Source organism: Meles meles, chromosome 5, assembly GCF_922984935.1.
Source record: "Meles meles chromosome 5, mMelMel3.1 paternal haplotype, whole genome shotgun sequence".
Classification (NCBI taxonomy): domain Eukaryota; kingdom Metazoa; phylum Chordata; class Mammalia; order Carnivora; family Mustelidae; genus Meles; species Meles meles.
The window spans coordinates 7,386,201-7,411,693 of NC_060070.1; the positions used below are offsets into that span (position 1 = coordinate 7,386,201).

The following is a 25,493-nucleotide window of genomic DNA, read 5'->3' on the forward strand; positions in this document are numbered from 1 at the left end:
TTATTTAAAAAAAAAAAACAAAACAACAACAAAAAACACCTTCCCATGGTCGTGAAGCTGTGGGCATCTGGCCATTGCTTGCAATCTTTCCAGAGGGATTTGAACAGCAGTATCGAAGACACTCCAAAAGGATGCTAGGCTAAGACACGCTCGTGTCCTTAGAAAGGGCTTGATAACCGGCCCTTTCCCTGGGATTGTTAGTCAAAGGTCTAACACAAACTGTCACTTGGGCACCCATAGCCCACTAGAAGGATGTTCCAGGGCTGTGTTTCTCGGTTCCCAGTGTGGGTTAGAGCTGTAGCAGTGATGCGGGTCTCAGCCAGAGATGATGGTGGTCCGCCATCTCCTTCTTCCATGTGGATCCAACAGAAGCAGCCAGGAAGCAGCAAGGGTAACTTTGATTGGTGCTGTGGGCCCCCGAGGGCCTCCTTGGTGGCTCTGTCCTGCCCAAGAGAAGAAAGGCCCGAGGTGTAAGGGGGACCCTCAGAGATAATAAGGACAAAGAGAAGGCATGGGCTTTGGCAGTTGGGCTCTCACTCGTGTCCTTTCTAGAACGGTTTCAAGAGGCCGCGTGGAGGTAAGAGCCAGACAGCAGTAGCAGGGGTCGTGAAGGAAGCGGGAGCATGAGGAGCCCCGTGGTGCTGGCCTGGGAAGCGAAGGTTTCTCCATCTCCCCTGCTGGCTGCTCATGACCTTATCATGGCCTTCAGTCCCTTGGTCCTCTTCATGCCATGTGACATCTAGCAAAAGAAACAAATGGTAGTGGCAAGAGCATGAATACGAAATCGGAGAGCTGAGGGTTCCATTCTGATTCTGCTGCTCAGACTGTGACCTTGGCCGAGTCCAGTCGTCTCTTGAAGCAATCAAACCCACCTTCCAGGGAGGCTACCGTTGCTGAATCAAAGATCGCCATAAAGCCCCTGATGGGGAGAGCACCCCTCCTGATGTAAGAGAAACAGTACCACCGTTTGTTCCTCAGACCCTTGCCCTCCTGGCTCCAAGATCCTGGAGCCGCCGGCCTGCCCCCGCTCGGCACCTGCGCGCTGCAGACTGCAAACCGTGCCCTCGCTGGCGTCACAGCTCGGTGCTGGACACACACCTTTGCGTCAGCCCACACCGAAGGATTCACGGACTCAGCGGGAAAACAGGCCAAAGGACAAGACGGCTGATTCCAGGAGCATCTGAGGAATGGAACGCCCTATCATTGTTGGGAAAGGATTCTGCGATTCGGCTTCTGAGTTATGCACAGAACTGCTTAATGCCTGTGGGGGTGGGGGCAGGGAGGGCACTCACCTCTGCCACACCAAAAAAAAAAAAAAAATCATACCTTAGCAGTTTTCTGTGAGTTAACTTCTAATTTTTCAAGGCTCTAAAACACCTGGGCCCTAATCGGTTGTAGGTTGTAAGAGTTACCTGTCCCAGGAGACAGAGACTCCTATCGCATGAAACTAAAAAGCATTTCACACAGTCACCATCCTGCCTTGTTCCTGAGGTGCTGGGGGATTCCTCCTGCCCCAGGCTCTCTCCTCTCTCGTCTCTGACGATTCCACGCGGGCATCTCCACCCGTGTCCTCGGCTTCTCGTCTCACGTGGGCTCCTAAGCCCTCCGAAGCTTTAGGCATCTCCCTGCAGAGTGGGCACTGAGCTCTCTCGACCCCCACCTCGGGTCCCCAGGGTTGATGCCCACACCTCCAGCTGCCGCAGGGATGTCCGCACCGGGCTGCCCAGCCAGGGACGGGACACCGTGTGCCAGCAGCTCATCCTTCCCCCACACGACATCTTCCCACGTGTCACTCCTTACTTTGATAAGTTGTCCCCACTGTGGTGCAGGGAGACTGGCCAGCGTCAGTGAGAGCCTGCCCTCATGCTGCTCCGGGCTTTAGACCGAATGCCCTCCCCGCGCTCCAGGTCTGCCTGTGGTTCCACACAGGCTCTGGAAGGACCACAGTGCAGTGGGAACACTGAGGCTTAGGAAGCAAACAGAGCTACGTGTGCCTTTCCAGCTACAGCTCCTTGGGGGGTACAGCTCCTGGCTCATTTTCTGCATCTGCAAAACAAGGATGGCCTTTGCATGATTTCAGGTGTAGGGTTATTGCAAGGACTAAAGGCGATAGATATAGTGTGTTTGGCACATAGCAGGTTCTCAGTAAACAGCGCCTCTTATTCCAATAAAAACAACCTGTTTACGACCGTGTGCAGTGTGCCTCCAACTTTCTGTGTTTCACGTATAGAATAATGTCTGTGCCCCCTCACACATCAGGCTTCTCTGACTCTCTCGCTAGTTTGCACATGAGACCTGGAGCCCTCCTGAACAAGGGCTTTCCTTCCGCTTCCTGCCCTGTTCACTCGCGATGGTTTACCTAACACTTGTCACAGCCCTAGTATGCAGTCAGGCCGTGCCCTCTGTCTAAAGTGGCCCCATTTATCTATTCAAATTCCGCCCACTTGTGAAAGCACCTGCTTGGATACTCACTTCCTTTGAGTCTCTCCACCCTTCCAGAATCCTCCGTGCACCCTCTCCCAGGAGACTCGACGTATCCTTCCCTGGTGTTGCTCCCAAACACCAGCTGCTCTCATAAGGGGGCACATCACAGGTCGTGTCTTATCCACTCCACTGGGTTTTCACATTCTGAGATAAGAAGCCCCGTTTTTCCAATGAGCCTCGTGGCCAAGTGCCATAATCATTGGCTCAGTCCGTTCCGAGGCTTGGAGCGCCCGTTGTGAGCTCAGCCAGCACTTAGGGGCTGGAAAAGGATGCCCAGGGGTGCGTGTTGGGCAGCATTTTCACTGGCCTGTGTGGAATGTGTCTGCTCTGGACGTTGGGTCTGAAACCGCAGCGCTGTGTCTTCCTCTTTTCACCTTTGCAGCCCTTTGTGGGCTTAGACCTGCTATTATGATTTCAGAGAGAATGACTTCATACTCGTTCTCCCCCCTGACTTGTCTGAAATCTACTCTTGCGACTTAGGCGGCCGCGACACCTAAATATTGAACCGTGAAGCACTCGAGCCGGAACCTGGCACTTCAGCCGTTCGTTAAACTCTCTCCTTGTTGGTCAGATTCAGTGTCCAGAATTTGTCGCACAGTCGTGCGTATGTTCGTATGTGGTTGGGGCTCTCACTCATTGAGAGATTTACTATGTCATCCCGTACATGTATAACATGTGATGATACTCTAGCCATCTTCTTGAGCTGATCAGTGTCCTGATGCCCCACTCACCGACAGAGCCTAGAACTAGGTCCCTGGTTAGCCAAGGCTCTTCTCAGATCACTCAGCCCTGCTCCTTGGCCGGTCCATTTTGCCTCTCTTGTTCTTCACCTCCAGATACAATGTGGCAGGGCTTGTTCCCCAGTCACGAGAGCGGACAGGAAGTAGGGAGCTGCAGCAGTCCGGAAATGTGTGGTGAACCTCTGCAGAGGGAAGGGTCAGCCAGCCAATGAGCCTTTACTGAGCGCTCGCTGTGTACTGGGCAGAGCTCAGGACCCCAGCCCTGCTGCAAGCCCTAGAGGGGATGGCTAATGAGCACAACACCCAGTGATCTATCCTCCCAGCCAGGATCCTCTGAGACAGAGGGCATTTCAATAATTTTGTTGGGACAATAGGTAGAGATCCTAGGTGTTTGAAAAGATAGTTTTTTTCCCCTCGAGTGTCCGAAACCCAGCAGATTAGGAAATGACTGCCGTGGAAAAGAATAGTATGTTCCTCCCAGATCCCGAGAGGAGGGGCAGGTGACACCCTGCAGGGCCCCTCGGAGAAGCACCAGGGCTGGTCAGGAGTCAGAGGAAACAGGGAGAACATGGATGAGAACCTTGACTGTGGCCTCCACGGGAAGGAATGGGTAAGGCAGGGCGAACGGGCTTTGGATCAGGTGGTTTGAACAATTTCAGTGCGCTCTGGGGTACAGGAGCTGTCCTTCGTCGTCTGGTACCTGGCCCAGGTGTGACTAGGACAGGGGAATGGTGGTCAGGAGTGTCGGAGCCCATTAGAGGAGGTGGCTGGGTACGGGCTCTGGATCGGTTGGTTTGCGCATGAAGGTCTTGCTAGAGTTGTTTACTGTCCCTTGGGGGGGGCGGTCCCTCTGGTGTCCAGGGTGCCCCACATGTCAAAGCATCAGCATAAAACAATGTCGCAGACACACAGCAAACCAAGACGCATGGTCACCCTATCAACACGAGAAGCTTGTCCCCTGTGCCCCCTCCCGCCACCTCTCAGGACCGCAGCCGGCCCCACTGGCCCACCCGGGGCTCTTCTGCCTGTCAGCATCCTGGAAAAGCCCCGGATCCCTTCGCAGCAGTCCATGCTCAGCCCAGGAGGTGCCAACCCAAGGCTCCAGATCCTGGCTGGCCTCTAGAATGAGTAATAGGCCCTTCAGAGTTTCTAAGGCTGTAGAAACTGTCCATGCATTTAAAATAAAGAAGAGGTGTGCTTTCTCCCCTACGCAAAAGTCTTCAAAACCCGGAGTCTAGACAGGAAATGCTGACAAAGCAAAATCTTGAAGGTGAAAACAGAAATTGCTGCTCTAGCATGTTCCTTTCCTCTCTTCCACCATGAATCAAAACCTCCTTAGCTCCCTCCCACTCCACTGAGATACAGCAGGCCGACTGGCTGAGCCATTTCCGTTCACTCCAGTGTGCAAATGGTAACACAAGAAGTGTTTTGTTACTCCTCCCAGGTGTGGAGTTGTCAGTACCCTAACCTGAGGGACCTTGAGCTGGGGATGCTAGGTGCACAGCCACCGGGGAGCAATCCTCGTGCATCCCCACTCACCCTGTTCTTGTCCTCCATGCTCTGGGGATCAGGAAAGAAGACAGAGAAAGCTGGTATTTTGATAGGAAATTATTTCTCTTTGCATGCCATGATTTTTATCCTTTTCCGAAAGATCAAGCATATCAATAGAAATCCAGTTTTCTGGTTCTTTTTCTTTTTTTTTTAAAGATTTTACTTATTTATTTGACAGAGACCACAAGTAGGCAGAGAGGCGGCGGGGGGAAGCAGGGTCCCCACTGAGCAGAGAGCCCAATGCGGGGCTCCATCCCAGGACCCTAAGATCCTGACCTGAGCTGAAGGCAGAGGCTTAACTCATTGAGCCACCCAGGCGTCCCTCTGGTTCTTGATAAACGTTCAGTAATGTGCTGTTGATAGTCTCTGAAGCTTCTGAAAGTCATTCTCTGAATCTTTTTCTTGGGGAGAGCATAATATCCTTTGTCAAAATAAACATTTTATTCACCCAGCTGAAAATGCTTTTTTATTTTTAAATATTTTATTTATTTGAGAGAGAGAGAAACACGAGTCGGGAAGGGGGGATGGGGAGGGAAGCAGAAGGAGAGGGAGAAGCAGACTCCCAGCTGAGCAGGAAGCCTGATTCGAGGCTCAATTCCAAGACCACAAGATCATGACCTGAGCCGAAGGCTGACGCTTAACAGACTAAGCCACCCAGGCGCCCCTGAAAATGCTTTTAATTTGGCAACGCACACACATGTCCAAGGCAGAAACTTCCACCCAGGGGAATTCTGCTGAGGAATTGTCATGAGAAGTACAGACTCCTCTATAAGAACATATATCTCAAGGTTGTTTAGACCGATAAGAAGCCGCCACATTTTGAGATTAAGGAAGCTGGATGCATTCAGATCCTGGAAAACAATGCAAACTAAAATTCTGTACACACAAACACACACGCACACACACACACACACACACACACACACACACACATGCCTCTATAAATGATATGGGGAGAGGTTCATGATGTATTTTAAAGGAAAAAAAATGAATTACAAAAATAGTAGGTATAGTATATGTAAAATTTTTAAGAGACTGAAAACATAGGCATAAAAATGTAGACAGTGGTTATATCTGGCGAGGGGCTGCAGGTGATTTTTATCGTCCTTTAATCCTTTCCTTCATCTCTCAAAATTTTCTTAATGAATATGTACATTTTGAAATGAGATTTTTGAAATTATCTACCTTTAAACAGTGATTGCAATCACATAATAGTACCAAAAATGAGAGCATTCGAAACTTATTTTACTGTAATTTCCACATACATATTTAAATAAGATTTGGGTTTTAATATGAAAAATTAAACACATTAGATATGTGCATACATAATATACTATAAAGCAGTATATTAAGCAAAGGAATAATGATTTTCAAGGAGGAAAGTGAACACATGTGCACCCCGCCCACGTAAGAAGCAGAGCTTCGAGCCAACCTCTGACGTCTGACCGTGAGCCCTTAGCCAGCCCGCCTCCCTCGTGCCCAGGGAGACCACTGCCCCACATCGTACATGAATCACTTCTGTATGTCTTTGGATTTTTAACATGCATTTGTGTTTTCTTGCTATCTAATGAGTGTTTTTTGAAAGCACTATACTTTATGCTTTATTTTTGACTTTTTGTTTGTTTGCTTTTTCCGTTAATTCTATTTTTTCCTTATTCAGAAGCAAAATACTTTCTTTTCTCTTAAACTTTTCCTTTAAAGTTTACACTAGAAATGTAAACATCATAATGTAACAAAGTCAATGACCATCAGCCTAAATAATATAAGCACCTTAGAGTCACTGAATTCGGTTACTTACATACAGTTTTTGTCCAGCATTTTAGTTCTACCTCGATACTTTTAAACTGATAAAGTGAACATGATTTTGATAGTCTTATATAGTCGATATTTGCTTTGTTGTACCCGCACAGAGCCATTTTCTTTGCTCACAGTTGCTTCTTGTGACTCAGGTCTTCCTTTGGACTTTATCCTATTGGGTTTTTCCTTTAGTGAAGGTCTGTTGATGAGAAATACCCTGTATCTTATGTCTGAAAGTGTTTTTATTAATACTTATTTTAAAAATTAATTTTGCTTATCTATAATTCCAAGTAGACTGGTTCTCCTTAGTACTTTGTGGATATTATACTACTGTCTGCTAGCGCCCATGGGTTAACGAAATCTGCTGTCAGAATAACTGTAGCCTCTTTGTAGTTAATCTGTTTTCTTTGCCTCTGTCTTCAGTTCTGTTTCCCCTGCATGACCTCTGTTATCTTGGTCTGGAACTCTAGAGAAGTGGACTTTCTCACTCTCTCCCCACTAACTTGTACTCTGCTAGTCATACTTTTTACTGTTTGCTCTCTGATCTGCAGTCTGTATAATTTCTCCAGCTTCATCTTCCAGTTTACAAATTCTTCCATCTTTTGTATCTAATTTGCTATGTAATTCTTCAACTGAGTTTCTAATTTTAATCATTGGTTTCTTTGCATTTAGAAAAATGCACAAAAGAAATAGGTTTTCTTTTTCAAATCTGCCTGGTTCATTATAATAACCTCACATACCTTTACCAAACTTCTCTTACTTTTATTTCTTGGAGCATATCAAACATATTTATTTTGTACTCTGTATCTGATCATTCCAGTATCTACAACATTTGCTGGTCGGATTCTTGAGTTTTGTATTTCTACCACTTTCATTTATGATAGCTTCTTTCCTCCTGTACTAGGTAACTTCTCTATTGTGATCTTGTGCTCTTTGGAATTTTATTTGTGTGATTTTTTTTTTTGAAGTTTGGCTTTTTTAGTGTACTACTATATGGAAAATAGTTTTGCTTCAGCCAGGTTCCTGGGTATGCTACCAGAGTATTTCAAATTAACTTTTTGGCTCGGATTCTTTATTCAGCTAATCAGTAGTAAATTCTTTTCACTACTAGTAATGAATTCTTTTCACAAAAACCTTACACATGAGGCTTAATGGTTAGGAATTCTCAGAGAGGCTTTGTCTCCCCAACCTTCTTCACCATAAGGCTGGAACCAGCACAAAGCTTTATTAATTCTTGATCAATTCTCTCTTCGGGGAAGACTTTTTTCCCTAATCCATCAGCTGTGGAGGTCACCCCTCAGGAGTGTAGGTTGTCTGTGTGTAATGGGAAAATTTGATTCCACCTTCCACCCTGCTCTGGCCCAGGTTTTCTCTCTGTACTCTCGGGTACTGTAAAGAGGCAGACTTTGGGCAGCCTGAGACCAGGAAAATACAACACAAGCCCCAGATTCCTCCTTCCCTTAACCAGGAGCATTTTCTCTTTCCCTTTCTAGGCATCAGGGATTTCCTTTCCTTCTCTACCAGATCAGCCATGCAGTAAGCAAAGACTTATCTTCTGTATTCCATCCATCACTTCTAGATGTGAGACCAGGGAAAATTGTGCTCCGTGCACAGTGTGCTATATTGCTGAAAAGCAACATTTTGAAATTAGTTTTTAGTGAGTAAAATTATATATTTCTCTCATCTAGATGCCCCAGTAAACAATGTTAAAGCCTCACTTTAGAGTTACAAGCTCCTGGGCCTTAAAAAGAAAATCTTGGAACATAAGGTTGGGGGGGATGTATTTGCTGTGTTTCCCTGAGGATTAGGCCCACGTGTGAATCTGAGCTGACTGGAAGATGTGTAGCTCAGATCCAAACCTACTTACTAAATCTTGCAACTGCTCTCCTTAACCACAGCTTTATCCCCCTGCACTCTCAGCCACGAGGGGCCTGTACACTGGGGCCAAAGGGAGTTCTCAGTACCTGTGGTTGTTCTTAGCCATTAAACTTACTCTGTTACATCCTAACCAAGTATTCACAAATCAGAGGACACCCTCTGAGTTATAAAGGAAGTTTCCTTTATGATGTCACAGAAATAAATTTGCTTCTTCACTTCAAGGACCACGATTAGGATGCACCCCATTGCCCCACCTGGTCTTACTGGGGCCTTACTCCCAGATGATTAGCAGGTTCGTGTCTTGGTGGGTTGTGTCGTTTCTTCATTCACTGAGCTAAAACACAGAGTGTCTCCTAGGTACCTGGCACAAGACCAAACGCTGGAGATGTGAGGAGGACACAAATGTGATCTCGGCTCCGGACAAATTCGATTTCTATTGGAAATAATAGAAATATAAACACTAATTACAACAAAACCCACTAAGTACTGCAAGTGAAGGACAAACACAAAGATTTATGTCATGATGAGCCCCAGGTGATGTAGGGAAGTGCTGAATCACTATATTGCACACTGAAACTAATGTAATATTGTATGTTAACTATACTGGAATTACAATGTAAAAAAACACAGTTATTTACTTTATAATATACTGCTCTCTTTTTGAGATATAATTGATATGTGACATTATGTTAGATTTAGATGTACGACACAACGATTATATATATAATCACATATATAATATATATTACATATTATATATATACATATATATGTGTGTATGTGTATATATATATCTATATATGTATATATATATATATATATAAATGATGACCACAAGTTTAGTTAACATCCCTCACCACATATAAATACAACCTTTTTTCTTCTCATAAGAACTTCTAAGGTCTACTCTCTTTGCAACTTTCAAATATATAATACAGTATTAACTACTTTCATTCCCCAAACCAACCTCTAGCCACCCTCCTGTTCTCTGTATCTCTGAGTTCAGGCTTAGATTCTACAAATAAGCGAGACCATATAGTGTCTGTCTTTCGCTCTAAGTTACTTCACTTAGCGTAATGCCCTCAAGCTCTATCCACGTTGTCACGAAGGGCAGGATACCGTCTTCCATGGCGTCTGTCCAGTTTACGCCCCCCCCAGTAATGCACAAGAGCGCCCTCTTCTCCGCATCTGCCACTGTTCTCTCCTGTCTCTTTGCAGTATCCACTCTAACAGACATGAGGCGAAATCTCGTCTTGGCTTTGATTGCATTTCCCCGATGAGGAGCACTGCGGGCAGCTTTTTATGTACCTGTAGGCCATGTGTATGCCTTCTTTGGGAAAATGTCTACTCAGATCCTCTGCCCATTGTTCTTTATCAGACTGCTTGGTTTTATTGCCATTGCATTTTCTGAGTTCTATGTATATTTTGGATACTAACCTCTTAACAGAAGATTTTCGAGTATCTTCCCCCATGCAGCAAGTTGCCTTTTAGTGTTACTGATGGTTTCTGCTGCTGTGCAGAAACTTGTTAGTCTGATGGAGTCCCTCTTGTTTATTTGCTTTGGTTGACTTTGCTTTTGGTGTCTTTACGACTGAAAACTTTAAAATTTTTTAAGTATTTAGAACCTGATGGTGAAATGTTAAAAGCTGGATTCATACGTGGGGTGGAGGCTTCTACTCACCAGATTTGGCACCTTTAGGTAACTCACACAGTAGGGTGACCAGATGATGACTACGTACTAAGGCCGCATCACTCTCACCACTTAGAAAACCTGCTAAGCACGGTGGTGCTGGACAGAGTTTGATTCTCAAAGCACAATGTTATGTGTTAGAAACCTGTAGGTGAGCATCTGTGGTTTGGGTTTCCATCCTTCAGGATTTCAAAAAAAAAAATTTAAGATTTTTTTCTTTACTTGAGAGAAAGAGAGAGCATGAACATGAGCAGGGAGAGAGTTAGTGGGAGAAGCAGACTCCCTGCTGAGCAGGGACCCGAGGTGGGACTTGATCTGAGGACCCTGGAGTCATGACCTGAGCCGAAGGCAGATGCTTAACCCACTGAGCCACCCGGAACCCCCATGTTTTCCAAATTTTTACATTTGACGGTCACCGATGCTGCCATATACGATGTAAGCATGTCTGAGCCTGGCACTTGACCTGTATTAATTACTCAGAAGCCTCACTTGAAAAATAAGTTTGATATCTTACTAGAAACCCCACCATTTTCTCTAGGTTATTGGGAGGAACAACTGACAAATAGAAGTCAAAGTGTAAAAAATAATGTTATAAATTTGCAAAGTATTATTTATCATTGTTATTATTAGACTAGTATCAGAGTATTAGAGCATTTTTGTTACTTGATTTCTTCACTAATTTATATTTGAAGTTAGTTTAAGTAGTTTCTTGACATAAAGATAGCTCTGGAGATATTTTTAATTACTTATTACAGATTAGTAAAATGACTCGCATGCTCATATTAATTTTAAAGTATAGAAGAAACAAATGTTTTGAATATGACAGAGGCCAAAATGGAGGGATTCGGATGAAGATGTTGACCTAGACCACAAGTTTCTTGTACTGAATCCAAAAATATGCCCATTCTTTTCCTGCACACGTCATCCAAATACTGAAGGAAGCATGAGAGAGTGCAGCGTCTGAGTGACTAGATGGGAGCGGAATGAAACCTCCCTTCCTCTTTGTCGTCAGAGTCGGGAAAAACTCAGTCCTGTGACAATAACAACATTAACAAACATGTGAGAGATCCTGAGGTAATTCATATTATCACTCAACAACGTGCATCAGATACCAGTTCTAAGCCTTTCAAGAAGTTCACTCAACCCCTGAGACCCCCAGCGCACTAGGCATTCCTCGTTTCCCTCTAAGAGAGGAGAACTTCTGGAGAGGTGACAGTGGGTCTTACGGTCCCTCCCCTGGATGGGGCTGGGGTTGGAGCCCGGGCGGCTGTCCCAAACTCACAGTCTCTCCCCCGGCTCTTCCCGACCCCCTCCGTCTTCCATGTCAGGTCAACGCCGTTCCCTTCTTCTGGCTCCTGTCCCTTCTGTGACAACATTTGGAGCACCCCATCCTCCCTGTGCAAGAGTGAAGGATAACGAGATATAAAGGAATCTTGAAACGTCCCACTTACCAGCTCTGGGCAACTGCTGAGCCCATCTCCTCCTTGGTGGGGAAAAATCATGAGTACACTCTCCTGACAGCATGGAAGGCAGTGACTGTAGGGCATTCTCACCTCGCCTGCACGGTTCACACCTGATAGACGCCATTCGTGACCATTATCCAAAATAACCAAAGAACAGATCTCACACTATAAAATTAAGCCATGTCTTCTCAGCATGTAAGCAAAGGCCGCAGGCAGAGGACACCGTGTTCCGTGCGTGTCGGGCCTTGTCCCACACCTGTCAAATGTGTTTATGCTTGAGCTTCTTCCTTGAGGGCATTCCCAGCTCTAAGAATTTTCTGGACCAGTGTCTCAAAGAACCGACACATCAACCCCCCCTGTAAAGCTCAGAGTCGCAGCTCCTTCTGTCTTCATTCCGCAGGCTTACCGAGTGGACAAGAAGGCCGCAGAGCAAGCTCGGTGGGAAGAGGCCTCCAAAGAAACGATCAAGAAAACCACCAAGCCCTGCCCCCGCTGCCATGTGCCCGTTGAGAAAAATGGTGAGTCTGGGAAAAAGTGAGGGTTGGGGGAGGGGGAGCTCTCCTTGGAGAGCGGGAGCCAGTGGTTCTAACAGTCAGGAACTGTAAGAGGACGTGTAAGCGACGAGCTCAGCACCCTGGGAATTCGGAGCCGTTGGCCACAGCGCCAGTCTCCGCTCTCCCTGGCCAAGTTTTTAAACTGCCTAAGGCTGAGATCCTGCTCTGTCGAAGAGAGATGAGAACAGAAGCCGTCTCACACCAGGAGAATCAGGAGTGTTGTGTCGTGCACGGCAGATACACAGCCAAGTGCCTGGTTCAGACAATCAATAAACCTAATCGCCCTCATTATTATTAATTATTAATAATATTAGACACTTTGTATCTGGTAAGCGGTCCACTAGTGTAGCCAAATCTATACATATATGTATATATATTACAGAAGCTTCCCAGCCCCATATTTCCCAGTGTTCTGGGGTCCAGAGTTCCTCGGTAGGGAAAGAGTTGCCAGGTCATTCCGATAGCATGTCCCTCTTGCATAATAACAACCACACAAACAATTAACTCATATTGAGCACTTACGGGGTGCTTGGCCTAAGTTCCCTACAAATGTGAGATCATTTAGCGCTCGCAGAAATCACAATATATTCCCATTCGCACTATGCATTAGCAACTCAGAATCCTTTTGTAAAGAAATTGGTTTAATTTTGTTTGATTTCCTGGTTCCCAAATTTGGGAGCCAGGACTTCCTTGTCTTCTATCACACCAGCCTGTAGACCTCTGGAGAGCAGCGTGCACTTGGGCTTCGGCTTGTCCATCCTAGTTGCGGGAGGTTCAGTGCTTTGTATCATTACGCCACTCGCCTGCTTTGTTAATACCCTCTGCGTGCGTCTGTCTCTCCAGAAACCTATTCCTTTAGCCTTTTACCAACTACTCTCTCAGTTTTGAGAAGGTGAGGTGACCGCGGGGAGATGCGTCTGGAGTTCGCCCTCACCTGCCGTCGGTCATTTAGGAGTCCCCCCGTAGGCCCTGCTCTGGGTGGGCTCACGGGCATAGACATGCGGGATCCGTATCTGACGGTTCTCTTCTTAACGACACTCCAGTCCCAAGAAGGTCTGGGACCCCCCCAGCCCCGACGCACTCAGTAACTGCCGGAGCCCGTGGCTGTGGGGACCCGCGGGGCTTGCAGATGGCAGGACCATCCTTCCTGCTCCTGTCCTCATGGACAAGGAGCCCCTGTAACCCACCGAAGCACACGGGGAGCAGCTGCTCAGCTCCACGACGCTGCACTTCTTCTCCCCTTGAGCTTCCCAGGGCCGGGACGACGGCACCGGGGTCATGTGGCCTGTGGCGGTCGGCGTGCGTCCTCCCTGCTCGGCGGCGCTGGTCTGTTTGGCTCTGGGCTGCCCTGTTCACGGTGATTTTAATGCCTCACACCAACCAGGGCCCCGGCTACCATCCGTCCGGGATGTGCCAACCAGCATAAAGCCATCACGGCCCAGTGCCCAGAGCCCGTTCCAAGTGTGAGGGGTGACCACTGGCTCGCTGGGGAGTGGAACCCGGCGGTCTCAGGACAGGCCTGCAAGCCGGTTTCCCCAACTGTGTCCCTCAGATGGTCTTCACTGATGCAAACGCAAGAGTGCCGGCACAGCCCAGAGCAGCAGGAAGGGGCTCAGCTCAGGCCACGTCCCTGGCTCGGAGCCAATGGTCTCCTGGAAATAAAGACATAAATGTGCGTCATGAGTCCTCGCATCCCTCTGCGCACTGGGATGTGCCTGGAATCACATATGAGGAAACGACGTCAGTGGAGCCGGGGCAGGAGCTCTTGCAGTCCTCACTGCTCGAGAGGGCCGTGTAGGCAAGTGGAAGTCAGAAAAGATGCAGGGCCGCCTGGGCGGCTCAGCTGGTTCAGCGACTGCCACCAGCTTGGGTTGTGATCCTGGGATCCTGGGATCGAGTCTGGCCTCAGTCTCCCTGCTCAGCGGGCAGTCTGCTTCTCCTTCTCCCTCTCTCCCCGCCTGCCCATGCTCTCTCTCAGTCTCGCTCTCTCTCAAATAATTAAATAAAACATTAAAAAAAAGAAAAGATGCAAAAAGCCTTCACCAGGGAGGGTACGCAGTGCTGGTGAACACGGGCCGTGTGCCAGTTCATGTGTATTTCAAGAATGTACCTTAATAGTCAGAAACCTTAATAGTCAGAAACCACGTTGCTATTACCGAAGGGCGGGAACCTTGCCTGTCTCTTCCCTGGGCCCAGAAGAGCACCTGACAAATACTCATTGAACTAGAAAGTAGCTAGTTTCACTCAGCATCATCTCTTCCAGTCCCGTCCATGTTGCTACAAAAGTTGGGTATTCATCCTTTCTGATGGAGGCATAATACTCCACCGTGTATATGGACCACATCTTCCTTATCCATTCGTCCGTTGAAGGGCGTCTTGGTTCTTGCTGAGTGAAATAAGTCAAGCAGAGAGAGTCAGTTATCATATGGTTTCACTTATTTGTGGAGCATAAGAAATAACACGGAGGACATGGGAAGATGGAGAGGAGAAGGGAGTTTGGGGAAATTGGAAGGGGAGATGAACCATGAGAGACTATGGACTCTGAAAAACAATCTGAGGGTTTTGAAGGGGCGGGGGGGTGGGAGGTTGGGGGAACCAGGTGGTGGGATTATGGAGGGCACGTACTGCACGGAGCACTGGGTGTGGTGCATAAACAATGAATTCTGGTACACTGAAAAGAAATTTAAAAAATAAAAAAAATGTTTTAATGTTTAAAAAGTAGGTAGTTAAAGGGGATAACACACGAACAGATATATTTTTTAAGATTTTATTTATTAGAAAGAGCACACACAGGGGGAGCAGAAGACAGAGGGAGAAGCAGACTCCCCACTGATCAGGAAGCCGGATCCGGGGCTCCATCCCAGGACCCTAGGATCAGGACCTGAGCCGAAGGCAGATGCTTAGCTGCTAAATCAACTGGCCACCCTCGTGTCCCCCATGTCCAATTTCTTTGAGTACCGGGATTTGCTATAAATGGAAAGCCCTGATTTTTCACCCATAGATTTTTAACCCATGAAACTTTAAGCTTATTAATAATAAGTATTATTCGTCTAAGCTGTTTTTAAAGCATACAGCAAGACAGATGTGAGCTCTATGGGTGAGAAAAGCTGGTTTCATGATCTCCTTCTCAAAGTAAATTCACGGCCTCTGTCATAGTGACCTGAACCCCAGAAAGGAGTTCTTCCTGCCCCAAAGCCACAAAGAACGTGAGACTCATTCCCACGTCGAACCCAGGCAAAGCCTCATCGCTTCCTCCTGCCAGCCTGTCTGGGAAAGCGTCTTCCTTCCCTCCCACCCCAGACCGAGGAGACGCCTCTTCCTTTCCCTGATCAACAAGTGCCTGTTGCCGGTTAAATCTCCCTTCAGGTTGTTCAAGAACTTCTACTCCCTCCTTAAACCCAATGAAAGAGTCTCTGGCCCCAGCCACGGTGCTGATGGCAACAGGTGCCTCAGCCCGTGGACAGAATTCTCTAGGAGGGAAGCCGTGTTTTCTTCATTTAAATGACCGCAAGGTCAGGGGACGTTGTCAGCAGCATCTTGCTCACAGTTACTTTTGTGCTGGCAAAGCTTTGAGAATCAGAGTCCCTGGTGCTTTTCTGTATTGCGGGAGCTAGCTTATGGCCTGCATCTATTAAGCACTGGGGGAGGGGGGTGCGGTTTAAAGAAAGTTAATAACATGAATGTTCTCTCTTCCTGTTTCCTTTCTTCTTATTCTGTGGAGCCATCATGACTCTTGTTTCTATAATAAAATTTTATTTGTAATATTAGTATTTTTGAGGATTTTGGTGTTGTAGGAAGACGTTTTGTTATTTACATCATAAGTGTATAATCATTAAATATGTATTTAAAATTATACACTCCTGGAATTGTGTAACCCTAAATGGGAAATATTAAGATAAAAGTATCATAGGTGAGATTTCCCTTTATTTTCTGCATATTTTTAAGCTTTAAATGATCTTTAAAACAAACCGAAAAGGAGTAGCAAAGTAGGGGATTTTTTAAATGCCCTTAAATCATCCCACAATGATTCCCTCAGTTACATATTCATAAATATTTTAAATCGGTGGAGATTCTCGTGCCATATTTCTAATAATAAAAATGAGATAGTACGGAAGCAATTACCTGGAAAATCTGGCAAGGAAAAATGACTTAAGAGGATAACTGGTGAAACTGAATAATAGCGCACACCCAGTGTTATGTCAGATTGAAGCAAAGAGCTGCTTTTGCCTGAATTATCTAGGAAATTCAGTCAGAAACTGTTCTCCGCACCTAACTTCGTACAAGAAACTCTGCACTCCACTGCAGACTCAATGTCCGAGCCCCAGAAGCAAATCAAAAATGAATTTAACAAATGTGTGATGGGGAGGAATCCCAAAATAAGTCCCAGAATGAGCAAGTGTTCATCTCATGCTGTGAACGCCCTGTTCTATGAAAGAAGGACAAATCCTGGTTAAATCTCAGGCTTTGTATTTAGATGTACTGGACCTGGAGAGAATTCTACAGCAGAGTAATATTCCTACTCACTAGGCGCTTTTGAGGAGGAATGAGGTAATCCACGTAGAGTACCCAGTATCCCTCGTCTGCTCATCTTAAATACAATTTTGAATAGCATTAAGGAATGAATTCTCTGTTCAGTATTTTTTAAAAAAAGATTTTATTTACTTTGTTGACAGAGAGAGAGAGCACAAGTAGGGGGAGCAGCAGGCAGAGGGAGAGAGAGAAGCAAGCTTTCCCCTGAGCCAGGAGCCCAACACAGGGCTCGATCCTGGGACCCTGGGATCATGACCTGAGCCGAAAGCAGATGCTTAACTGACCAAACCACCAGGCGCTCCTCCATTAAATATTTCTCGTGCTGCTTTCCCAACAACTGTTCCATGAATTTTGCCATGCCAACTAATATTATAGTTCTATGTTAAATTACTAAGTATACTAACATCTATTTAAAACATGACACAATATACATTGCAATAAGGAATGGACCCCATCTGTGAAACACAAAGCCTTTGTCTCTAAATCCCACTTCAGGGAAGTAAATAAACTGAGATTCACAAATGGCATTTGTCCTCCCTGGGAGTGGCGTGGGGCACCCTCACACCTTTCCTAACCGATGTCCTACCTTCCGAGCGCCCTGGGACGGCTTGGGACGTCCCCTTAGAGAGTCCTTTCGAGACCAGCGTGTGGTGTGGGTGCGGGAAGGCGTGTTCTGCAGGTGTTTGCCTGTGTCTTTGTCTGCCCGCAGGAGGCTGCATGCACATGAAGTGCCCGCAGCCCCAGTGCGGGCTGGAGTGGTGCTGGACCTGCAGCTGTGAGTGGAACCGCGCCTGCATGGGGGACCACTGGTTCGACGTGTAGCCGCAGCCCGCGAGCGAGCGCTCCTGCCGTCCAACCTGGGAACGTACCAAGGCTCCCGCCCTTCGGGGCTCTTTCTCCTCTCTCTCTCTCTCTCTCTCTTGCACACACGCGCGCACACACACACACACAGACACGCACAACCCCTCAAGTTCCTTCCAAGACCACAAAAACAAAGTTACAGGAGAAGCTCCTGGGATCCCATGAGAAAGAGCAGGAAGCATTCTCAGGCCCCAGCGTGACACGCACCCCAGAGCCCGGAGGAAAGGGCATCCCTCCTTCTGCCCGGATTGTCATTCTCCCGGGAATTCAAGTTGGGCTGCATTTAAGCGGCAGCAGAGAGAGAGATTTCTCAGGTTTAATTTCCTGCATTGTACCTTCTGCAAAGATTGGGAAGAAGCCATTGGTGCGGAAATAGTCCGGCGGGACCATTGTCAGTGGTTCTCTGTAAGACGGCGGGCGGCTGGGAGAACTGCATTCTCGGCTTCAAGAGCAATGGTCCTATTTAAATTTTCAGAGAGCATCTATCCCCAAAGAACCACAGGCAGTAGTCAAAAGTCGCTGTTTATCCCTAAGAATTCTACCTTTATATATCGCACTGACGGGATATCAACTGTGCACAAGTCAGCTTGTCAACTAGCGAGAAATTATGAAAGTTAACTGGAATGTTGACATTATAGGAAAGAGATCAAAACTTCATGTACTTTTCATTCCATTTAATTATTTGAGAACCTAGAAAGAAATTGTTTTTCTGAGAATACTACGAAGTCTGTAATTTGATTTTAAACATTCATTTTGCAGCTTGGGGCATAAGCTAGTACATTTGACTTCACTGTAAATTTAATGGGTAGGGTACATTTAGAGGAAACATTTTTAGAAGTGGTTTTATAATGATTCTCAATGTTAACAAAAGTTCAGGGTGTTGAGGCAGAAATCTTTAAAGAAGGAGCATTTCCAGGGCTAACAGAATGGAACCAGGACTGGTTCTGTACCGGAAAGTTTTCTGCACGTGCTGGGTCCCTGAATGGGTTACTCCAAGGAGAGTTCTTCTCTAGGACAGTGGAGTCATACAAAAGATTTCCTCATGTTGACATGGATCAAAGTAGAGTGTTGATCAAGTTTTCCTCTTTTTCTTTTTTTTGAGGCGTTCACGACACATCAAAAAGATGTGTTTACGCGAAATGCCGCAGACCTCATTTTCTACAGCACAGTAAACAGATGAAAACTACAACCACTGTCTTTGGTTCTCATCATCTGTCTTCTCAGGGCTTCTCTTTGTAGACATAGCACCAGAAATCCTTGCTGCAGGAGAGAAGGAATGACCTCAGAACTTTTCCCAAGGACATCTGTCCCTCTGTCCCTAACCATCACCCCAGGGACAGTCCTGCCTGATCTCCCTTTTCCCTCAGAGGCTGGTCCTGGGACAAGATGGGGTGTGGCAAGCACAGGGGTTTTAATCAGCCTCATTTGGCTTCACTCTGTCAGAGAATCCAGCCTTCCCAGTGTGACCCCAAAGCTGCCTGACTCATGTCACAAAGCCTTAAAGATCATAGCGAGGGAACAGAGAGCCAATATCTGTGAGCAAGAGAAAAAGATCCCGAGGCATGAGCTGGCGTGTTCCAGGGGCTGGTATCAGTGACGGCACTTTCCTGACAATCCCGGCAAGTGGCTTCTCACACGGACCCAGCAGGACAAATCAGATGGCCCCTCTCTCACATGGAGCAGCCAGTGTTTTATATCCACTCTAGCTGTTGGGTTTAGTGACGCTGTCCTGATTGCTGCCTTCCAAATTTGCGTGTTGTGTTGGGTGTGCAAAGCCCAAACAGGGTTTGCTCTCATGGCTTCAGGCACAGTAGGTAGAAGTTTCTAGGGTTCTGCTCCTTTCCTGGTGGTGGTCTTTTCTCCCCTCCCCCCCCCAGAATAGAACATGGAGACAAGTTAGAGGGAAAAAACAGCCTCTGCAAAGGAATGGAAATCACAAACCACTATAAATGAACATGCTTGACCATGAAATGTGTAATCAAATGTGACTAGATCAAAAGAATAGAAATAAAATCTTTTCAGAAGAATCTTTATTTTTCTCTGAAACTTGTAAAGGGATATTTGACCACTATGTCTAAGGTTGTACTCAAATTATCAATAAAAACATCAAAAGAGCTTTTTTGAGTCCATCTCTGAAGAGAGTTTTCGGTAAATGCTGGAGGTTCGGGGAGGGCAGCCCCAGGATATCTCGCTCAGGTGCCTCCCTCGGGGTCTAAAGGGACTGCCTGGCAAGGCAACGGCCGTTTTTATCTAGAAAGCAAACTGTCTTAAAATCTAACGGTGACTTTCCTGCTCTATCAGCAAACTTCTCTGCTAACTCTTTCAAACAGAAGTCTGAGTCAGGAGAAAACCACAAGGATTCTCTGTGTAATGTCTTGCAGAAAAGCTCGGTGACTGTGCATTGCTGTGACCGTGGGTGTGTTGATACTGCATTTCTTTAAAACCGTTGCCGTGGCTGGAATGAGTGACAATGAGCCTGTGTTTGAGCAAGCTGGAACGGAGCATTCTTGGAGAGCTCCCGCGCATACAACCGGCAAGCCGCACACCATGCGGGCCCGTTGGTGCCAAGCAGCATAGGAAGGTGCTCTAAAGAAACACGAAGCTTCTAGGGATGATGACCTGGCATTGGCACTCATCTCCAGGGTGCGGGTTAGAGACCTGACACCGTGAATGCAAACGAGTAAGCCCAGATGCGGAATGCTCACTTGAAAAGAAACAGCGGTGGTGGGGAAAAGCCAGCATCGTTGGTGGGGTGGTGTTCCATGTCTACCACCGTCCTTGCTCGGCCATTCCTGGCACCACGGAGAGGATCAGTGTCAATTTTTAGAAGAAAATCCTATTTCAAAACGACACTGAACCCATCTTCCAGTTACCTGCCCTGAATGAACTGTCCGACCCCAGATATTTAAAAATTTCCTCTCCAGCCGCAGCTCTGTCTGCCCACAGGTTCTGTCCCTGTGCCTTAATAAACCACCATTTTGCACCAAAAAGAAAAAAAAAATCTCTCTGTAGTTTGGATAATCACGCAAAAAATGGTGAGAAGTATTGTCTGGGAAGACATTCGGCGCACAGATGTGTGGCTTTGCGTTGGGGAGCCCACAGTGTTCCCAGTTGTCGTCTTCTGATGTGTGGACCGAGAGAATCAATTTTGTCAGCATCAGAAGGTAACTGGACCCCAGAAGACAGGCTCACATTAGTCCAACTCATAAGCGAACAAAGCACAAAACCTAGAACATCAATTAAATGTATATTTACCATGAGAAGCTCATGCCCTGATCTTCACACATGATTTTCCATCTGCTAGAATCTTTCCAACCTCTCCTCCCCACGTTGGCTAGCCAGCCTCAGATCTCCATTTAACCAACTCCCCCAGACACCCTTCTGTTGCCATCCTGGCCTTCAACTGAAGGTCCTTCCTGAATGCTCCCAGGGCCACACGACTTCCCACAGTAGAACTGTGTGGTGTTTTTCCCAGTTTCAGCAATTTCTCCACCTCTCCACACAGCAACTGGGTGTCCAGTTGAACAAGTCAATTCAATTCTCACACTATCTCAAAGGTCAGGCCTCACAGGTAAGAGCTCAGTTTCACCAGACCACCCCCACATCAGACACGTCCCAAGTCCCTGGTTGCCAGCTGTACTTCTCATTGACTGGCTGTGAGTCTGGGGTCCCCATGACTCCCTCCTCAGGCTCAGTACCTCACTAGAATGACTCACAAAACTCAGGAAAGCATTTTACGTACTATTATTGGCTCGTGATAAAGAAAGCAAACTCAAACTACTGGGTATTTACCCCAAAGATACAGATGTAGTGAAAAGAAGGGCCATCTGTACCCCAATGTTTATAGCAGCAATGGCCACGGTCGCAAAACTGTGTAAAGAACCAAGATGCCCTTCAACGGACGAATGGATAAGGAAGATGTGGTCCATATACACGATGGAATATTATGCCTCCATCAGAAAGGATGAATACCCAACTTTTGTAGCAACATGGACGGGACTGGAAGAGATCATGCTGAGCGAAATAAGTCAAGCAGAGAGAGCCAAGTATCATATGGTCTCACTTATTTGTGGAGCATAACAAAGAACATGGAGGACATGGGGAGATGGAAAAGAGAAGGGAGTTGAGGGAAACTGGAAGGGGAGATGAACCATGAGAGACTATGGACTCTGAAAAACAACCTGAGGGTTTTGAAGGGGTGGGGGGTAGGAGGTTGAGGAACCAGGTGGTGGGTAATAGGGAGGGCATGTATTGCATGGAGCACTGAGTGTGGTGCAAAAACAATGAATTCTGTTACGCTGAAAAGAAATTTTTAAAAAAAGTGAAAAAAAAAAAAGCAAACTCAAGGACTGCTGAATGGAGAACTGCATAGGGCAAGGTTGGGATGGGATGGGACGGTTGGGGTGTGTACACAGAGCTTCCATGCCCCCTACAGGGCCACCAGGCCCCACCTTCCCAACAAAAACTGGGAAGCTCTCTGAAACACGTTGTATAAGGGTTTCTGCAGAGGTTTCACTAAATAGGCATGATTGATAATGTCATTGGCCATTAGTGATTAACTCCGTCTCTATCCTTCCGGAGACAGTTAGGGACTGGGACAGAAAGTTCCAGCCCTCTAAACATGTCTTGGTTTTTCTGGCATCCAGCCCCCATTCTGAAGCTACCTGAGGCCCCACAACCACAGATAACTCAATAACGTACAAAAGACACACTCATCACTCCAGAGATTCCAAAACTTTGGGGAGCTGTGTGCCAGAAACCAAATATATAGGTATTATATTTATATTTATTATAACTTATTTGCATATATATATCATTTTTTTTTTTGAGAGAGGAAAGAGCAGAGGGGAGGGGCAGAGGGAGAAAGAATCTTAAGCAAGCTCCGCGTGGAGCACGGAGGTGTTCATGGGGCTCGATCTCACAACCCTTAGATCATGACCTGTTCCAGAATCAAGAGTCCCATGCTTAACCGACCAAGCCACCCGGGGTCTCCATACATAGCATTTACTGTACAAAACTTTACTCCTCTATCCTCCTAGGAGCAGGTAAGAACCTAACTCTGGTGCTCACCTGTGTATCCATAATACCGAGCACTCGGCTTGCCACAGACCAGGCTCCAGCGCTAGGGAACTGCATTTTGGAATTCTGAGAAAATCCACATGGAAGATCAACTACAGTGGAAAGCATCCTTGCTGAGCCTAGGCTCAGCGCTCAGTGACTTAGCTGCTCAGTGTGTGGGCGAGTAACCTCAGCACAGATGTATTGTTTTCCATTACAATGTCCATCCGACACAGGCTAGGTCCGCCTGGTCTCAGGTCAGGTCACCTCACCTCAGAGTTTCTGAGCTGTGTGGTCAAAAGTTGTACTTTTAAACTCCCTGTTATGACTGCCTTGCCCTCCTCCCTCTCACTCCCCCGGGTGAGCTCACCTGTACATTGGGTGTTCCCGAAGACTCCCGCTGCCCTAGCAAAGGTTCACCCCACTGTGTTTCCTTTCTGTACGTGGTGTGTTTCTCCCATGATTCTTGGATTTTGAATTTCAGCCTCAGAGGGATTTCAATGGCATCTTTGAAGGATACATTCAGCATCAAATCTCCACTCAGTATTCTTTCCCTGCAAAGTTTTCCTTGTGCATTTATTATTATTGCAAATATAGTTATTCCGTTATTACATGCCCGTTATAAAGAAGGTGAAAAAAGAAAAACCACCATCTAGACATAATGATTTTGCGTCTTACATATTTCCACTTAAAAACATAGGATGAGTGTCTACCTATGTCCGTAGATTTCTTTTTTTTTTTTTAAAGATTTATTTATTTGACAGAGAGAGATCACAAGTAAGCAGAGAGGCAGGCAGAGAGAGAGGAGGAAGCAGGCTCCCCGCTGAGCAGAGAGCCCGATGTGGGGCTCGATCCCAGGACCCTGAGATCATGACCTGAGCTGAAGGCAGAGGCTTAACCCACTGAGCCACCCAGGTGCCCCCTGTCCGTAGATTTCTACATGGACAATTTTCGAGGACCACATTGTGATCTCCTATATATATACTAATTAAGTTAACAAGTGTATTTTTTAGGCTTCCAGATCTAATTCAAAAGTGTGGGGTTTTTTTTAATGTAGTTATTAAACAGTCTGGATATTGAAAGTGTTATGCAGCCTGAAAAATATTTGCAGCATGATGTTAGGTAAAAAGGAGTTTACCGAAAGTGTATGTGTACTGTCACTAAATATATATTTTTAAAAATTCTGAAAAAGAAATGATTGAAGAATATACATTAAAGTGTAGTTTGCTATGATGATAAAATTATATGTGATTTTTTTTACTTGTCTCTAATTTCTGTGTTTTTTGGCAGTGTGAAAATACCACTTCAAATGAAAGTAATAGTTTTTAATATCCCATGACAGTGAAAGCAGCTCAGATTGCTTGCAGCTGAGGAGTGATTGTCCCGTCAATAATTCTGCTCTCGGGGAGCCTGGGTGGCTCAGTCGGTTAAGCATCTGCCTTTGGCTCTGGTCATGATCCCAGGGTCTGGGGTTGGGAACCACATTGTGCTCCCTGCTCAGCGAAGTCTGCTTCTCCTTCCGTTCCCCAACCCCCACACTCCTGCTCTTTCTCTCTCGCAAATAAATAAAATCTTTACAAAATAAATAAATAAAATCTTTAAAATTTTTAAAAATATTTTTGCTCTTGCATTACCTGAACTTTTACTAGAATAACAAAACTAGATTCGAGACACTCTACTGCTTCTTTCAAAAGAGTTCTACCAAACAAATTCGGGAGAGGTGGGCTGGGAGAGTTGACCCTGGGAAGGCACGGATCTGCTTGCCAGCAGAGCGAGCATGGAAGCAGCATGTCTTTCTCCCGCTTCTCAGACACCTGCTCCGCAGAGGGAAGGGGTGGTGGGGTCGGGAGGGTTCCCGGCTCCTGGAAAGACCCTTGTTCCCTAAGAAAGCGAGGAAGTAGAAGGTTAACATGTCAACTTAAGTGGCCACTTCTCTCTCATTAATATAAAAGGAAATTGGTTTTATGTGTCTGATTTCTCCCTCAAAAAGCATCTTCCCAAGGCAGACTCGATCGATTCGGGAAGCTAGCATGGCCCGGCTGCAGCCAATAGAGTGTGTGAGAAAGACGTGAGCCAAGGTCAAATCAATGTCACAGAAGCGGTGATGACCTTGTTCTGTTCATAAGGGATGGGAAATAGAAACCGACGTCTCCCTCTTGTGAAGTAAATCGAATAAATTGAATACAGCCATTTCAGTTTCAGTTTCTTTTAATAAGTTCAAACACGGAGACAGTGTGGGGCAGAGGCCACACGCTGAGGGCGGGCGGGGATGGCACCAGGGGCTACCGCCTGCCACGGGCCAATCACTCCTCCGCACCTGCTGCTCCCTCTGGGCGCCTGCTTCGGCACAGCTGCCCCTGATCCACCCGCAAGCCAAACCAATCAAGAGGCCAACATCTTGGATACTGATGCCTCCCAAAGGAGCTTATCCCACTAAAAATAGGGCTTCTGGAAACCACCCCAAGTCCTTGCTGCTCGCGAGGGAGCATGGAGTGGTATTTGAGAATCCCTAAATTCTGCACTCTCCCCCCCCCCACCCAGCAGCGAGCTTTCTCCTCAGGCCATTTGTCACGGAGACATTCAGATTTCATGACCTCACATGCATTTTGTGCACTGTCCCAGTGGAGTCCCCGCTCTCTGCACCCTGATTCCCTGCAGTGACCTCCAGCTGGTGTCCGAGTCCAGCACCCTCTTTCCGGAACCACATGGCCTGCTCCATTCCTGCTCCCTGCTGGAGCTCACTCACTGTCCCTTCTCCACATCCTCTGACCCCCATCCTGGCTTGTGTTTCTCCATATCACTCACCCCCATCTGAACCTACCATGCATTTGCCTGTTTGTGGGGTCTCTCCCTGTCTCCCCTATTAGAATGAGAGCCCCGTGAGGGC

The 25,493-nt window shown here is 46.6% G+C and overlaps 1 protein-coding gene across 3 annotated transcripts in view; it reads left to right on the forward strand.

Annotated features, from left to right (window-relative positions):
- The window catches only part of PRKN (parkin RBR E3 ubiquitin protein ligase), a 1,331,354-nt gene extending 1,311,707 nt beyond the window's left edge, over positions 1–19,647 (forward strand). For all 3 annotated transcript variants that reach the window (XM_046005587.1, XM_046005588.1, XM_046005590.1), the window contains 2 exons: positions 12,004–12,121; positions 17,397–19,647. In XM_046005587.1, the coding sequence (XP_045861543.1) occupies positions 12,004–12,121; positions 17,397–17,509 (231 nt within the window). In that variant the 3' untranslated portion in view covers positions 17,510–19,647. The remainder of the gene's footprint in view (positions 1–12,003; positions 12,122–17,396) is intronic.
- The last annotated feature ends 5,846 nt before the right edge of the window (positions 19,648–25,493 follow it).